At 43.2% G+C, this 17,221-nt stretch overlaps 1 protein-coding gene across 1 annotated transcript in view; it reads left to right on the forward strand.

Annotated features, from left to right (window-relative positions):
* Positions 1-17,221, forward strand: part of LOC118880079 (sodium/glucose cotransporter 1-like) — a 79,205-nt gene that overhangs the window by 44,532 nt on the left and 17,452 nt on the right. The window contains 5 exon segments of the mRNA XM_036823434.1: positions 5,150-5,250; positions 6,788-6,893; positions 7,976-8,056; positions 13,266-13,406; positions 13,409-13,485. Of these exon segments, the coding sequence (XP_036679329.1) occupies positions 5,150-5,250; positions 6,788-6,893; positions 7,976-8,056; positions 13,266-13,406; positions 13,409-13,485 (506 nt within the window).

Genomic DNA, 17,221 nt, shown 5'->3' on the forward strand with positions numbered 1-17,221 from the left:
AAAAAATAAAATTAGATCCCTATTCTACACAAAAATAATTTTGGATTGACTAAAGGCTTAAATAGGAAAGGCAAAAATTTGTCTAACTTTTATAAGAAAGCAAAGAATATCTTTATGTCCTTGAGGTATGGAAGGATTTTAAAATAAGATACAAAAAGCCCAAATCTCTGGCTAACCACCAAAGTACACAGGCATACCTGAGACCCCAGGGAGCCCAGCCAAAAAAAGATCTGTCTTGCAAAGACAGGACTGTTCCTGGAGAGATTTGTGAGTTTGCTGTGCCAGTGACTGAGCACATTCCCCAGCCCTCACAGGGCAGGCAGTGGAAGACAGAAGTCTTGCTGGTTGGAGGTATCAAGGACATAATTGAGGGCTGGCAAAGCAACCCGAAACTTAGGAGGGGAGCTCCAAAAACAAAGGAGCCAAAGAGAGGGTTAGTCCCCAAATCTTAGTATAAATTCTGCCCAAACCCTTGACTGACTGCCAGGCTACTCAAGTGCAGGGAAAACCTTCAGAGGACCAGGCTAAGTCAGCAGCATCTGGAAGCTGGAAAACCAAGTGGAGACCTCAGCTTCTGCACTGCAGGGTGGGGGTCAGGGTGGCATGGAAGATATGGTAGTCTGAGTCCAGACACATTCATTCCCTACTCAAATAAGAGCACTAATCCTCGGAAGAACAAAACGGATTCTAGGGTGCTACATCATATTATCTATGATGGCCAGTCTTCAACCAAGAATTATTAGATATGCAAAGAAATGGGAAAATAAACATGACCCACACTCAGGAAGAAAAAAAGCAATAAGTAGTAGCTGACTCTGAGCAGGCCCAGATGTAGATTTAACAAAACAAAGACTTCAACTTGCTATTATAAATGTATTCCAAAAAGTAAAGGAAAATGTGATGTTAATGAGTGAACAAATAGGGCCTCTCAACAGAGAAACTGAAACTGTAGAAAAGAACCAAGTCGGGACTTCCCTGGTGGCACAGTGGTTAAGAATATGCCTACCAGTGCAGGGGACACGGGTTCGATCCCTGGTCCAGGAAGATCCCACATACCATGGAGCAACTAAGCCTGTGTGCCAGAACTACTGAGCCTGCACCACGACTACTGAAGCCTGCGCGCCTAGAGCCCATGCTCCGCAACAAGAGAAGCCACTGCTATGAGAAGCCTGCGCACCACAGTGAAGAGTACCCCCTGCTCATGGCAACTAGAGAAAGCCCGCACACAGCAACGAAGACCCAATGCAGCCAAAAATTTTAAAATTTAAAAAAATAAAAAATAAACAAAAGTAAAAACCAAAAAAAACAAAAAACAAACAAAAAAACCAAGTCAAAATTCTCGAGTTGAAAAGCATAGTAGCTGAAATGAAAACTTCACAAGAGGGGTTCAACAGCACAATTCAGATGGCAAAAGAGAGAATCAGTGAACTTGAAGATAAGAATTACTCAGGATAAAGAACAGAGGAGAAAAAACTGAAGAAAAAGGAACAAAACCTCAGAGACCTGCGATACAATATCAAGCAATCAATCAGACATGTAATTGGAGTCCCAGAAAGAGAAGAGAAAGAGGCAGAAAAAGTGTTTGGAAGAAATAATAACCGAATATATATCCTTTGGTGGAAAATGTTAATTTACAGATTCAAAATGCTTGACAAACACTAAATAGAATAAACACAAAGAAAACTACACGTAGGTTTACATCACAGTCAAACTGCTAAAAGCAAAGATAAAGAGAAGATTTTGAAAGTGGTAAAAGAAAAGCAACACATTACATGCAGGGAAACAATGATACAGTTAATAGACGACTTCTCATCAGATACAGTGGAGACCAGAAAACATCAGAATGACATAGTCAGATGCTGAATGGAAGAAAAAGCTGTCAACTGAGAATTCTATACCCAGCAAAAGTATTCTTTAAAAATGAAGATGGGGCTTCCCTGGTGGCGCAGTGGTTAGGAGTCTGCCTGCCGATGCAGGGGACACGGGTTCGAGCCCTGGTCTGGGAGGATCCCACGTGCCGCGGAGCAGCTCGGCCCGTGAGCCACAATTACTGAGCCTGCGCGTCTGGAGCCTGTGCTCCACAACAAGAGAGGCCGCGATAGTGAGGGGCCCATGCACCGCGATGAAGAGTGGCCCCCGCTTGCCACAACTGGAGAAAGCCCTCGCGCAGAGGAGAAGACCCAACACAGCCATAAATAAATAAATAAACAAATACTTAAAAAAAAAATGAAGATGAAATATATATAAATAGGGCTTCCCTGGTGGCACAGTGGTTAAGAATCTGCCTGTCAACGCAGGGGACATGGGTTCGAGTCCTGGTCCAGGAAGATCCCACATGCCGCAGAGCAACTAAGCCCGTGTGCCACGACTACTGAAGCCCATGCGCCTAGAGCCCGTGCTCCACGACGGGAAAGGCCACCGCAATGAGGGGCCTGTGCGCCGCAACTAGAGTGAGCCCGCGCACAGCAACAAAGACGCAACACAGCCAAAAATAAATAAAATAAATAAATTTTTTAAAAAAAGAAATATATATAAATATTGAATCATTATGTTGTACACCTGAAACCAATGTAAGGTGATATGTCACTTATACTTCAATTAAAAAAAGCACTTATTGCAAAAAAAAAATTTTTGAAGGTTATTGGGTAGGTAAAAATTTCTTAGGACACAAAAACCACAAACCATAAAGGAAGAAATTGATATATTGGACTTCAAAGTAGAATTTTAAACTTTAAGTCTTTGAAGTATATTTTTAAGAAAGTGAAAAGTCAAGCTAGAGACTGGGAAGGACTATTTGTAGAACATACTGACAATAAAAGACATATCCTGAATATACATATTTTTTAAAACTCTTAAAGCTTAACAGCAAGAAGACATTTCACCAAAGAAAATATACAGATGGCAAATAATCACATGAAAAGATGTTCACTATCGCTGACCGTTAGGAAAATGCTACTTAAAATCAGATCCCATGCACACCCACTAGAATGGCTGAGATTAAAAGGACTGACGCTACCAAGAGCTGGAGAGGTTGTGGAGCCCCTGGGGCCTGTACCTTTCTGGAGGGAACGTTGGAAAACAGGTTGGCAGTTTCTTACCCAGTTACACCTTAGGATCTAGCCGTTCTGTTCCTGGGTGTGGCACTTCACCCCACCCCAGAGAAATGAAGACGCACGTCCACACACAGACTGGTACAGGAAGTTTTAGTCCTAACAGCTGGACCTAGAAATAATCTGAATTGGGACAGACAGCACACGACAGGGTACTAGGTGGCACCGAGGAGCCATCGAGTGACAGCACAGGTGAGAAGCAGGATGTGGTACCAGGTGAAAGAAGCAGGACACAGAAGCGCACACGCTCTTTTTTTGGGGGGGGGGGGTGCATTTATTCTTTATTGATTATGGATACTTTCCTTACTAGCCATATGCATTAAAAGAAAATTGTGAACCAGTGAAATAAACCAGACAGAGAAACAAATACTGCATGATATCAATTATATGTGGAATCTTAAAAAAAAAAATGTTGAACTCATAGAAACACACAACAGAATGGTGGTTGCCAGGGTTGGGTTGTGGAGGAAATAGGAAGGTCTGCTGGTCCCAAAGGGAAGTTCATGAGTGATTTGTGAGCAGGGACTCTGATGGTTCTATGACCATTCACACTGGTTTCCCCAGAGCTGTGTGACTCCATGGGTTTGAGCTCCAGGGAAGGCGAGTCTGGCAACAGCTGGTTTTCCAAGACTGGGGTGGTGAGGGTCTTGGCCGCACACCCGTGGGGGCTTAGCAGGGTGTTAGAAATGCCTTATATTTTGAGTGTGGTGGTGATCACACAACTGTATACATTTTCCCAAACTCATCAAACTTTACACTTAAAATGGGATAATTTTACTGTGTGTAAACCATGGCTCATAAAACTGTTAAAAATGTACACTTGTGGAGAGGGCATTAAAATTGTGGAAGGCTTTGTTTGCTGTGCAGTATAAAGCTTGCAATTGTGAAGCCATAATCCCAGGAAAATCACCTCAGATTGTGACGGATTTTGAGATGAAGTCTTTAAAGAAGTAATTAAGTTAAAATGAGGTCGTTAGGGTGGGTCCTAATCCAGCATGACTTTATGAGACGAGGATATTGGACACAGACATGTACAGAGGGAAGGATGAGCAGACGCAGCGGGGAGATGGTCTCAGCCAGCCGAGGAGACAGGCCTGGCATGCATCCTTCCTCACGGCCCCGCAAGAACCAGCCCCGGACACCGCGAGCTGCCAGCCCCCAGACCTACAGGGCAATGCGTTTCTGTTGTGTGAGCTACTCTGTCGTACTTTGTGACGGCAGCCCTGGCAAACTAATATGAGTAGTGAGTGTGAAACAGCTTAGAGCCTGACTGAGAAAGTCAGCCGTGTGTGGCAGCATATGATTAAGAACCAAATGAAGAGGAAATGAATAAAAGCTCCAGGTGTTTAGGAGGGGGCGTGTGGTCCCTGCCAAGCCCCCAGCTAAGGCTTCAGAAAGCAGATGGGATTTGCATGTGTGAGGTGGGGGAACAAGAGCACAGGAGGATATTCGGGAGTGGAGGCGGGATGGTATTCAGTTCCCGGTGGTTTATTCACCGCCGTGAGCCAGGCACTGTGCTAGGAGCCAGGCATCTGATGAGCGAAGAGGGCGCTCCCTGCCGCCGGGCACACACAGCATGAGATGGTGGAGGTAGAAACGAGCAGGGCAGTCTGGGGCACCAGCACACACACGAGCGGCATTGGCATGGAGGACCAGGTATGAGAGCTGTGGAGTCAAGTTGTGTCTCCCTTGAGCCCTTGGTATATATGTAGTATGTGATAAAAACATTTGATTTTGCTCAATGATTATTTCATGAAAGTGATTTGTCACCGTTTGACATATTCAATTAGCTGCATTTACTTCTGCTTTCCAAAGGTTGGACAGGAAGCTAAATTCCAAGCTTCTTGAAGACAGCGGTTTTGCCTCTTCTTTCTTATTTCTCCCATCTTAACAGGGGTCCGTGTAATGCAAAGCGAGAGTCGGTGACCCTGCACCTGGTACTCCTGGGCCGCTCCCACCGTCAGCCACATCTCCGTGACAGCCAGCACCTTGTGAGCGCTCTGCCTGATGGTGGCTTCTCTTGTTGCTCCTACAGGTAGTAACATTGCCCAAATATTTAAGGAAGAGGTTTGGTGGCTACCGGATCCAGCTCCTCCTCGCTATTCTGTACTTATTCCTTTATATCTTCAGTAAGATCTCGGTGAGTTGTATAAAAGCCAGTCCAAGGAAGAAAAACACAAAAAAATCGATAGGCAGGACTATGCTAGGTTTGTCGCAGCAGTTCACTCTGGGGCCCCATAAGTTACTTGTCGGCCTCTGCTGTCTAAGCTAAAGTGGAGAAAAAATAGCTTAATGATACACAAAATGAAAGGCAGAGGCATCTTCCTTGCCTCCCAAGCCTGGGTTACAGGCCCCTCCTGTGTGTTACCAGAGAACCCTGGGCGCAGGTCGTCAGGTGATGCCACTCTCCTGCTGGAAACAATCCAGGCACCCCACCACCCTTACAAGAGAACTGAACCTCGTGTTATGACCTGTGAAGCCTTCCCACCCTGGCCCTGCCTCTGGCCTTGTCTCCTCCCCTGTACTCGCCATATCGTTTCTCAAATCCAGCAAGCTTATTCCCACTTGAAGCCCTTGACACCTGCTCTGTACTGTGTCTGGAATGTTCTTCCCCCAGATTTTTGAAATGTCACCTCCTGGGAGAGGCCTTCCTTGGATGTGCCCAGTCAGTCTCTACTCCATTACTGTTTCTGTTTCCTTTGTAATACACTCCACCATGTGAGAGAATTTATCTGTTTCCTTGCTTGTTATCTGTCTTCTCCACTCTGGTGTGAGCTTCTTGAGCCCCGGGGCCTTTCCTGGCTTGCTCCCTGCAATCCCCCTCTGCTGAGAACATGGTTAGCACATAAGGCACTTGACACGTGTTTTTTTTTGAATGACTCAATGAGTGTCACTTATCACACTGCATGGAAATTGCCTATTTGGTGGCCTATCTCCTTCATTAAACATAAGGTACTTGAAGACAGTGACTAAGTTTTGGTAACCCTTGGATCTCCTGAACCCTGCCGAGTATCAACCACATGGCTGGTGCCCAGTAAACATTCGGTGTGTAAATGTTGGGTGTTGGGAGAACCTCTGCCCATTGTATCCCTGGCTGTGGAAACCAGAATACCAAAGCACGAGGTTAGCCAGTAAATGACGTGCAGGTGCTTCAGAGTCATTGTCAACGAAGCCTGGGGTTAACAAACCCAGCCCACAAGCCAGTCGGACTAGTGATCTCCTTTGTACAGTCCTTGAGCTAAGAATGGTTTTTACAGTTTTAAGGAGTCGTAAAAAAACAGAAATGGTCTGTGTGTCACAAAGCCTACAGCATTTACCATCTTCCCTTTACAGAAAAAGCTTGCCAGTCCCTGATAAGCAGGCCCCTCTGCCTTTCCCACTGGCGGAACTGCAGGAACAGCTCGCTCCCTGGGCACACTCCCCACTCTGAGGCTCCAAGGAGGAAGAGACTAAGTTGCATTAACTTAGCCCAAGGCTTAAAGGTCCTGACCTTGGCTGAACTCATGGGGCACCAGCTGTGTTGCCCAACAGAACTTGGGTAGACCTCACCCAGTGTCCACCAGGGATGGAGTGGACGTGCTGAGTGCAGATGGTCTCTGAGGTCAGCGTCTTTATGGGACAGCTGTCGATAGAGCTGGAAATGAAAGTGCAGCCTGCTACGTTTGTACCCATTTCAGGTGGAGATCTGCACTGGCGCCATGTTCATGAGGCTGGTTTTGGGGTTGGATGTTTACCTGGCCACCGTAGTCTTGCTGTCAGTTACTGGCATTTATGCCATCACAGGTGAGGTTACTCTAACCCCCAGGTATTTGTGTTGACACAAAAGCTCTACTTAGTGAAGTCCTAAAGACATTGAGACAGGGATCTCCAGCTTTTGCATTTTCCCTGAGTCTGTAAGTCACATTGCTGAGGCCTGAAAGGGCTAAATACTGAAAATAATTGAGGCAGGGGTGCCCAAGTGGTGCCCTGCTCCTGGAAATCGTATCAGACTGGCAGGGGCTTTCCAAGAGGATTGACAGGGCCGGCAGTGTTTGGGGTGGGGCAGGCCTGACACTGCAGTCTGCTGGGTGAAGGGGTGAAGGAGTGGGAGCACAGAAAGGGACTGAGAGGAGGAGCTGCTTCAGGGCATCCCGGTTACCTGGTAACCTGGTCAGGCCATCAGATGGGATCGCTTAGGCAGACAATTCGAATTTGGAATGTTGATCCCATCTTGGGCTAATGCTACGTAGCATGATACATGGCATCATAACCTTGGGTAGTGGCAGCTCGCCATCAGCCACGCATCCACGAGGTGAACAGCCGTTCTCTACCCAGACAGCCATTCTGTTTTTCAGTACAGTATTCAATAAATTACATGAGATGGTCAACACTGTATTATAAAATAGGCTTTGTGTTAATGAATTTGCCCAACTGTAGGCTAATGTAAGTGTTCTGAGCACATTTAAGGCAGACCAGGCTAAGCTATGATGTTCAGTAGGTGAGACGTAGTAAATGCATTTTCGACTTAATAATGTTTTCAACTTACAATGGGCTTATCAGGATGTAACCCCATCATAAGTCAAGGAAGACCTGTATACTTTTTTGCTTAGGAAAACTACCAGATTTTCATTTATCCAAAATGGGAAGTAAAAGGAAATTGGGATATAAAAGAGCAAGATAAGAATCCAACAACAGATCATGAAGGCTGTTCAAGAGAGAAAACAGGGTGTATCTAGTCTAAGCATAAGCAGTTGTAAGGCCCACTGAGTTCAGGACGGAGGTGTGGGTATGGAGATGAGCAGACCCGAGTGTGTGGACCAGGCATGCAGAGTAACTTCCCACAGAATCAGGCGTGGCTCTCCTTTCCCTTTCTCTTGCCTATTCAGGTGGTTTTGCGGCTGCAGTTTATACTGATATCTTACATGCTGGCGTTGTGGTTCTGGGCTCAGTCTTGTTAATGGGCTATGGTAAGTAAATCTGGAGAGCAATGGGCACTGTGGGTGGACTCTTTGAATCTGACAGCTGCCTAGGGCCATTTCAGCACCTTCCTCTCACAGATGAGGAGACCGAGGCCCTCAGAACCCACGAGCATTGTCTAAGGTAATGCCTGCGTCAGGAGAAAGAGGAGTTGAGGAGTAGGAGGGGTGACGACAAACTCAAGCACTTTGAACAGCAGTCAAGAGTGGTCCACCACACTCATCCCCGCTCTGTGCCTCTGTCCATGCTCTTCCTCTCCAGTCAGAAGCCACTCTCCCTTTTGTCCACTCAGTGAAATCCATCTCTCAGGGTCAACGGAAGATCCGCCCCTGAGTGTGTGATTCCATGATTGTTCTACCTCTACGTCTTTGTTCTCTGGACTTGCATCACTACCACACAACGTGACTTTTTTTTTTGATGGTACATACCTTGATTGTTCATTGTGTCACATAAATAAGTCATACCCCCCAGGTCCAAAACTTCTTAAGAACCAGAGCCATTGTATCCTTCACACAATGAGTCTGATGCACATGGTAGGTGCTTAGTGAGTAAGACGAATGAAAATAATAGCTGATATGAATTGAGAATCAGGTACCATGCAGGCATTTATCTCTATTGCCTCATTAAATGATCACAGTCATCATGAGGCATAACTACTTTTATTATCCTCATTTTACTGATGAGGAAGCTGAGTTACTCAGTTAACTAACTTGTTCATGAAACACACCAAGATTAGAACTCAGAGCTGGGTCCCTCTAACACCAAAGCCCCCGATATTTGAATAGCATATTACCGTACCTGTAGTGACAATTACACTCACCTTCAAGTGGAGGTTTCCTCCCACTAGCTAGGAGTAGCCTTAGTGAGGTTGGCGGTACCCACTGTTCCATGGGTCAGAGAGTGGTCTTGCAGAAACCTAGAAGGAAAAGCTCTTGGCTGAGGTATTGAAAAATTATTGAAATGATATGCTAGTTCAGTTGAAGGGTTATGGTTCCATAGAGCATGTTGTTGAGCCTCATGGAAGGAGAAAAGATAGACTCACACAGAATCACAAACCTCAGTCTTACCATTCAGTAAGCATTAGTGCTCCATGAAGTATACTCAACGCTGTGTTGCTGGGACACAAAATACATGTCAGGCATGCTCCAAGGAATTTTGTAATGAGCTGGGAAACAATCACTGATTTGAGTGACACAACTATAAACTATAAAACATTCTAAGCCATTGTGTTTGCTCAATGTTAATGGTAAATATCAACTTTATTAAAACTTGCCAAGACCATCCCAATACTTGAGAATGATATCCAATTAAACTTTAGGGGTAAGTGGAATATTCCATTTAATATTAGCAATTATATCTCTAAATAATTGTATATCATTTACTGTTATAGACTGAATGTTTGTATCACCCCAAAATTAATAAGTTGAAATCCTAACCTCCAATGTTATGGTATTGGGAGTTGGGGCCTTTGGGAGGTGGTTAGGTCATGAGGGAAGAACCTTCATGAATGGCATTAGTGCCCTTATAAAAGAGACCCCAGAGAGCTCCCTCGACCCTTCTGCCTCATGAGGACACAGTGAGAAGATGGCCAACACCCTGTCAGCCAGCACCTTGATCTTGAACTTCCCAGCCTCCAGAACTGTGGGAAGTAAGCCATTCACTGTATGGTATTTTGTTATAGCAGCCCGAACAGACTAAGACATTTTCTGAGAAATTTAATGGGATTTTTTTTTTACCAGAGTATTCATGCTAGTTCTTTGGTAAGTAAACTATTTGGGAGAGGCATTGTTTTCCTTTAAAAATATACAAGAACTTGTGCATCCAAGTGAATGTTGCCTTCAGACAAGTCACCGTGGGAACCTGTGCACATACAATTTTATTTTTTTATTTCTAATTTTTAGTTAAGGTAAACAAAACAAAAGGGTACACAGTGAAATATTTACCACCCTCAGTTTCTCAGTTTGACTCTTTCTCAGTTTGACTCCCCAGTTTCTCAGTTTGACTCCCCAGAGCCAACCAGTATCATAAGTTTTGTGTACATCCTTCCAGAGATGGTCTTCATATGTACAAGCAAACCTTGGAGATATTGTGGGTTTGGTTCCAGACTACAGCAATGAAGCAAATACCACAATAAAGCAAGTCACATGAATTTTTTGGTTTCCCAATGCATATAAACTTATGTTTACACTATACTGTAGTCTGTTAAGTGTACAATAGCATTATGTCTAAAAATAAGGCACATACCTTAATTTTAAAATAATGCTGTTGGAAAAATGGCACTTATAGACTTGCTCGTTTCAGGGTTGCCACAGACCTTCAATTTGTAAAACAAAACAAAACACCACATGGTATCTGCAAAGTGCAATAAAGCAAAACACAATAAAATGAGGTATGCCTGTACAAATATTTTTTCTTATCTGTGAGATATATATCTTAATAGAATCAGAACATTTTAAAAACCCGTTTTTCCACCACTGGAACTATATCTTAGGCAAATTTCTATATCAGAAAATAGAGATTTACTGCATCTTTTCTGCTTTTGTATTTGTAATAAACTTTTTATTGAAAAGTGCACAAATCAAAGTGGATAGCTAGATGAGGTATCACAAAGTGAACACACTCTGGTAGCCAGCACCCAGGTCAAGAAGTTGTCTTTTTGTTTCCTTCTTTTCCAAAATTTATACTTTCATTTCTTTTTCTTGCCTTATTACACTGGCCAGGACCTTTAGTACAGTACTGAAGACAAGAAGAGGCATCAGTCCTCCTTGTCTCATTCCCAGTTTAAAGGGAAAGCTTTGAATATTGCACCATTAAATAAAATGTTTGCTGTCAATTTTTTGTAGATATTTTTTGTCATACTAACAAAGTTCCCTTCTATTCCTAGTTTGCTAAGATTGTTTATCATGAGCAGGTTTTGAATTGTATCAAATGTTTTTCCACATCTACTGAGGTGATTATATTATTTTTCTCCTTTTTCTTTTAACACAGTAATTACATTGACTTGGTTTTGAGTGTTAACCTTGCATTCCTGGATTTGTCAAGAGATACCTCAATTTCCTCTCCAAAGTGGCAATTTTAACTTATATTCTCAGAAATGTATGAGAATATGTGTTTCTTAACCTCCCAGCCAACACTTGATGTTTTTGTGTTTTTTTTTAATTTTAAAAAAAATTTTTTTTATTTATTTTTAGCTGCATTGGGTCTTCATTGCTGTGTGCAGGCTTTCTCTCTAGTTGGCGGTGAGCGGGGGCTACTCTTCATTGTCGCGTGTGGGCTTCTCATTGCAGTGGCTTCTCTTGTTGCAGAGCACAGGCTCTAGGTGTGTAGGTTTCAGTAGTTGTGGCACGCGGGCTCAGTAGTTGTGGCTCGCAGGCTCTAGAGAACAGGCTCAGTAGTTGTGGCGCACGGGCTTAGTTGCTCCGTGGCATGTGGGATCTTCCCGGACCAGGGCTTGAACCCGTGTCCCCTGCATTGGCAGGTGGATTCTTAACCACTGTGCCATTTGGGAAGCCCAACACTTGTTGTTTTAAGACTTTAAAAAAATATGCCCAGTAGGTGAAAGGGGGGAAAAAAGTATCTCATTTTTGCTTTAATTCGAAGTTTCCAGACACTGGTGAGGTTGAGCATCTTTTCATATACTTAGTGGACATTTGTATTTCCTCCTTTGTGGATTACATGTTCATATTCTCTACCACATTTCTTTCCAATAGTTTCCCTTGGCTATTGCTGTGTGAGTCCTTCATACATGATGCAAATCTCTTCTTTTATTCTAACAAATTTTTAACTTGATTTCAGTCATATAAATTTAAAATTTTGAAGTCAAATTTGTCAACCTTCCTTTTCCTTTCTGTGTCTTGTTGAAGAATGTAATACTCCCTAACCCAAGTTCATAAAGATACTCTCCTGTTTTCTTCTAATAACTTTGTGGTTTTGTAGTTCACCTTTTTAAAATCCACACAGAATTCATTTTTAGAAGTGCCATGAGGTGTCTTTCATTTCAAATAGTCACTTGGTATCTTTTCATTGACTAGTCTTGACTCCATATGATTCTGAACCCATTTCAAAAACCAAGTCTGTATCAAAGGGACACGGTTTAATATGCCAAAATAAAAGATTTTTTAGTTAAGTAGGTGGAATTATGTGTTTTAGTGCCTTTTAAAAATATTTTTCGGGCTTCCCTGGTGGCGCAGTGGTTAAGAATCCGCCTGCCAATGCAGGGGACATGGGTTCGAGCCCTGGGCCGGGAAGATCCCACATGCCGCGGATCAACTAAGCACGTGCGCCAGAACTACTTAGCCTGCGCTCTAGAGCCCGTGAGCCACAACTACTGAAGCCCGCGCACCTAGAGCCCGTGCTCTGCAATAAGAGAAGCCACCACAATGAGAAGCCCGCGAGCAGCAACAAAGACCCAACTCAGCCAAAAATAAATAAATAAAATTTTCTTTAATGTTGAGATTTTACACCACTTAGGATATTGAGGGAGAAATGCTATAGGCTCTGAAGAAAATTCCAGATATGAAGTTTCATAAATGTTTTGCTGGAATTGCAGGAAAATGAATATTAATTTCTGATTTAGTCGAGATTCTTCGAATAACTTGAAATAGAACTTTAGTTCCAAACTAGTATAAGCAAATAAGTACTTCCTTGGCTCACCTAAGTGAAAATTCCAGGGCCGTCTTACTTTTGAGCATGGCTTGATCCAGCCTTCTGCATGAGCCAGGTAGACAAAAGAGCTTTAAACTGCCATCCTAGCTTAGAACCCCAAAGCAAGGAAGCAGGCTTTTTTGGTGCCTTAAGCAAAAGACTCCTGGGACAAGCTCTGATTAGCCGGGCTTGGGTCCCAAGTCCATTCCTGATACATCAGCTGCCCAGGTGACGGGAAACATTGGCCAGGCCTGGGTCACATGCCAGATCAGAATGAGTGGTAGGTAGTTTGACGAGGCCCACCTAAGTCATATAGGGCAGGATGCAGCTGGAAGAGGGGTTCTGTCCCCAGAAGCAGGAGGTTGGGGTGCCAGGCATACGACCACCAGTGTCCACTGTACTCTTCTTTTCCGTTGGAGGAGATGGTGTCTTTTCTTAGGTACATACAGTCTTGGCTATTTGCCAGTCCATTGTGTCTCACCTTGCAATCTTGGTTCTTCGGATGTGTGTTATTGTGCAGTTTAAGGTACTGACCAACTGTATGGTGTTTTCAAGCCTTTAAGGAGGTAGGAGGATACCAGGAGCTACAGCATAAGTACATGGATGCTAAGCCCACCCTCATCCGTGAAGGAAACTGGACCGCCCAGCCGGAATGCTTCATTCCTCGTCTGGATTCTTTCCATATCTTCCGAGATGTCCCACTGGAGACATCCCCTGGCCTGGAGTCATCTTTGGCATCTCCACCCTCTCCTTGTACTACTGGTGCACCGACCAGGTAATCAGATGCGCTGCGCTGACGGGCCTGCGCTGGGGGCTGAGGGTTGGGGTCTCTGCGGTCTCTGCAGCCACAGGCAGGCTTCCCTCCCAGCCTTGTGTAGTGCCCAAGTGTAGTGCAGGACCACTGTTCTGCCTGAAAGGGGTCTCTCGGGACTTCCCTGGTGGTCCAGTGGTTAAGACTTCACCTTCCAATGCAGGGGGTGCGGGTTCGATTCCTGGTCAGGGCGCTAAGATCCCACATGCCTCAAGGCCAAAAAACCAAAACATAGAACTGAAGCAATATTGTAACAAGTTCAATAAAGACTTTAAAAATGGTGCACATCAAAAAAATCTTTAAAAAAATAAAAGGGGTTCCCCCTCCAGTCCTGTCTATAACAGAGCACTTGTTTTCATTTTTTCCTCCCTCTCATTATCTACAAAGCACAATGTTCGCACATGAAAAATATGTCAGTTCTCCCAAATTGAGTCTAGAAATTAAATACCACTAATCAGTATTTCAGTTGGATTTTTTAAGGACTCAAGCTTATTTTAAAAATTATATGGCTCTCTATCAAGGGTTGTTAATGAAATAAACTGTGAAATATTCATACAGTGGAAAGCCAATATAGAAATAAAAAGGAAGTATAGCTACACACCATAGCATGGATGAATCTTTAAAGCATGATACCAATAAAAGAAGCTAAACACAGAAGACTAGGTGCTGTGTGATTACATTTATATAAAGCTTAACACAGGCAATGCTCAGTTATGTTGTTTAGGTATACACAATTACATAGCAAAAAATTGTAAAGAAAAAGCAAGGAGGAAATAAAATAGTCATTAAAGCAATCATTTCTGAAGCAAGAGAGAGGTTTGAGGTTAAAAAGAGGCACATGTAACAGTGTTGTTCACAATCATTAAAAAGTGGAAACAACCCAAATATCCACCAACGAATGAATGAATAAACAAAATGTGTATCCATGTGTTGGAATATTATTCAGCCATAAAAAGGAATGAAGTACAGATACATGCTACACCTTGGATGAATCTCGAAAACATTATGCTAAGTGAAAGAAGCCAGACACAAAAGGTCGCCTACTGTATGATTCCTTTTATATGAAATATCCAGAACAGGCAAATCCATGGAGACAGAAATCCGATTAGTGCTTCCCGGGGGAGGAGGGATGGAGAGTGGCTGCTTCATGGGCCTGGATGTTCTTCTGGGTGATGAAGAAGCTGTGTGGCTGGAGAGAGGTGGATGTGATGCAACACTGGGGATGCACTAAATGCTACAGAATTGTTCACTTTACAATGGTTAATTACATGTTATGTGAATTTCACCTCAATTGTTTAAAAGAGCCATGGAGAGAGGCTTCTGGGGTACCTCAATGTTGCACCTCTTTTTTTTTTTTTTTTTTTTTTTATTTTGTTCCACCACCATCAGTGAGTTTTTTCATACATTTCTAAATCAGTTAGATTCTTTGTTACATTCTGTATGCCAGCCTTTGAGTGTTGCACATCTTGACTTGGTGTTTCCATGGTGCGCTCTGTAATGTGCTACACCATGTTTGTGTGTTATAGCACAATAAAAAGGGTTTAAACCTTTTGTGGAAGGAGAAGTTGCCACAAATAGCTAACCCAAGTTTGAAAATGAAGAACAAAGGGGGAGAACTTGCCCGACCAGATATTTAAACTTTGACAAAGTCGCAGTAATACAAGCAGTTTGAAATTCCCACGAATAGAAGTATAGACTAACAGAACAGAATAAAGAGCTCAGAGACAGACTCATATACTTATAGGAATTTAATATGTGTTCAAGGAGGCTCCACAAAGCAACAGCAGAGATACATACTCTTCGATGTTGTTAAAAAAAAAAAAACCAAACCCAGCTTACTATTTGGAATAACAAAGCTTCATCCCCGCCTAACACTTACACAGAAGTGGACTTCAGATGAACTAAAGACTTAAATGTGGAAAGTAAACCTGTACTACAATAAGGGGAGGTAACGCTAGTGAATACTTCTGAGTTGGGAGGAGTGTAAATCATATCGGTTTAATCACATTACAAATAAGGCCTTTTTAACAAAGACACTCTAGACAAAGTTGATGGATGATGGGCTAGAGAAGAATATCAGAATGTTTATGATGAACAGGAGACTAATAGCAAATCCACAAGAAAAAGGAGCTCCAATAGCCATGCGGGCAAAAGATAACGAGAGGCAATTTGTAGAAAAGGAAATGCAAACAAACGTAAATGCTAACAAGCATATAACCCAGTGTTATCAGGGAAGTGCAATTTAAAACCACAATGAGACTGGCAAAAATTAGAAAGCTGGATGATGTCAAGTGTTGAGGAGGACACGGATGTTTAGGAATCCTCTTGCATTTCTGGTGAGAGTGCAAACAGGACATGTGTTCTGGAGGGTGATCTGGCAATGCTGAATAAAGTCAAATATATTGTACTCTGTGACCAATTGGTGACGTTCCTCAGAAACTACCCAAAAATCCTCATCCAAGTTCATAAGGGACCATGTGTGAGGCCTTGATCACAGTGTTGATTGTGCCAGGTACTGAGGTGGGTGGATGAGATGGGGGTGGGGTGGGAGTGGGGGATACCACTGAGGGCTTCTGTGCAGCCGTGAGAAGCCGTGGAGTCACCGTAAAAGGAGTGGCACTGATGGAGCTTTAACATGTGCTGAGCGGAAGACCGGGAAACAAGATGAGGCCCAGAGTCCAGCACATGGACGTGATCTGTAATGCAGCCACGGTGTTGTTATTTGTATTCTTCCCCTCTGCTTATTATGTGTCTAATTATGCTGCTTTATGTCAATGACAAGAAAAGTCTTTCTGTAAAAATTAGAAAACAGGGTGGAATCAAACCACCACAACCAAGAAGCCCTTCCATCAGAAATGATCAGTTAGATTTCAAACTCAAACTTCTGGAAATGAAAAATATTCTTATTGAAATGTAAAACTGAGTAACTGTTAGAATAACAGATTAAACATAGCTGAAGGAAAAAAGCAGTAACCTAGAAGAGAGAACTGAAGAAATTGCCCAGAAAGCACAAAAATGGAAAGTGTGAAAGAGAGACAAAGTGACATGGAAGACAGGATTAAAATACATCCTATTGGAGTTCCAGGAGAAAAGGGGAGAAGCAATATTTGAAGAGAAAGTGGCTGAGAATTTTTACAGCTGTTGAAAGAACAAGACTCATCAGATTCAGGAATCACAGTGAATCCCAAGCAAATCTACACAAAGTCACCTCGTGATGAAGTTTCAGAGCATGAAAGACGAGGAGGAGACTGAAAGCCACCTGAGAGAAAAGATCCCTTGTAAAAGAAGACAGGTACACCCCCAACAGACTGCTCAGCGGCAGCAGTGTAACCCGAGGGAGAGGAGTAAACTTTTCAAAGTACTGAGGAAAATGTCCACTTTCAATTACGTGCCCAGCTAAGTATTACTCAGTAGCAAGGGCAAAATAAAGGCATAACCTTCCCTAGAGACTGAATGACGTGCATAAAGAAAAAGGAGGTCCTGGTGAGCAGGAGGGACAGTTAGAGAAGCCGGCCGGCACGTGCACAGATCTGAAGCATTGGCTGAAAATCACCATAATTCTGCACACAGGAAGTAACACAGGACAGAGCTAAAATGTCGGACCATAATTAGAGTTAAATCTGTCTGTGGACCTTAAATTGTTCAGAAGGGCACAGATACTGATTTACTTTAGACCTGAAGTTGTATCCATGTTAAAATT

Source organism: Balaenoptera musculus, chromosome 14, assembly GCF_009873245.2.
Source record: "Balaenoptera musculus isolate JJ_BM4_2016_0621 chromosome 14, mBalMus1.pri.v3, whole genome shotgun sequence".
NCBI classification, from domain to species: Eukaryota; Metazoa; Chordata; class Mammalia; order Artiodactyla; family Balaenopteridae; genus Balaenoptera; species Balaenoptera musculus.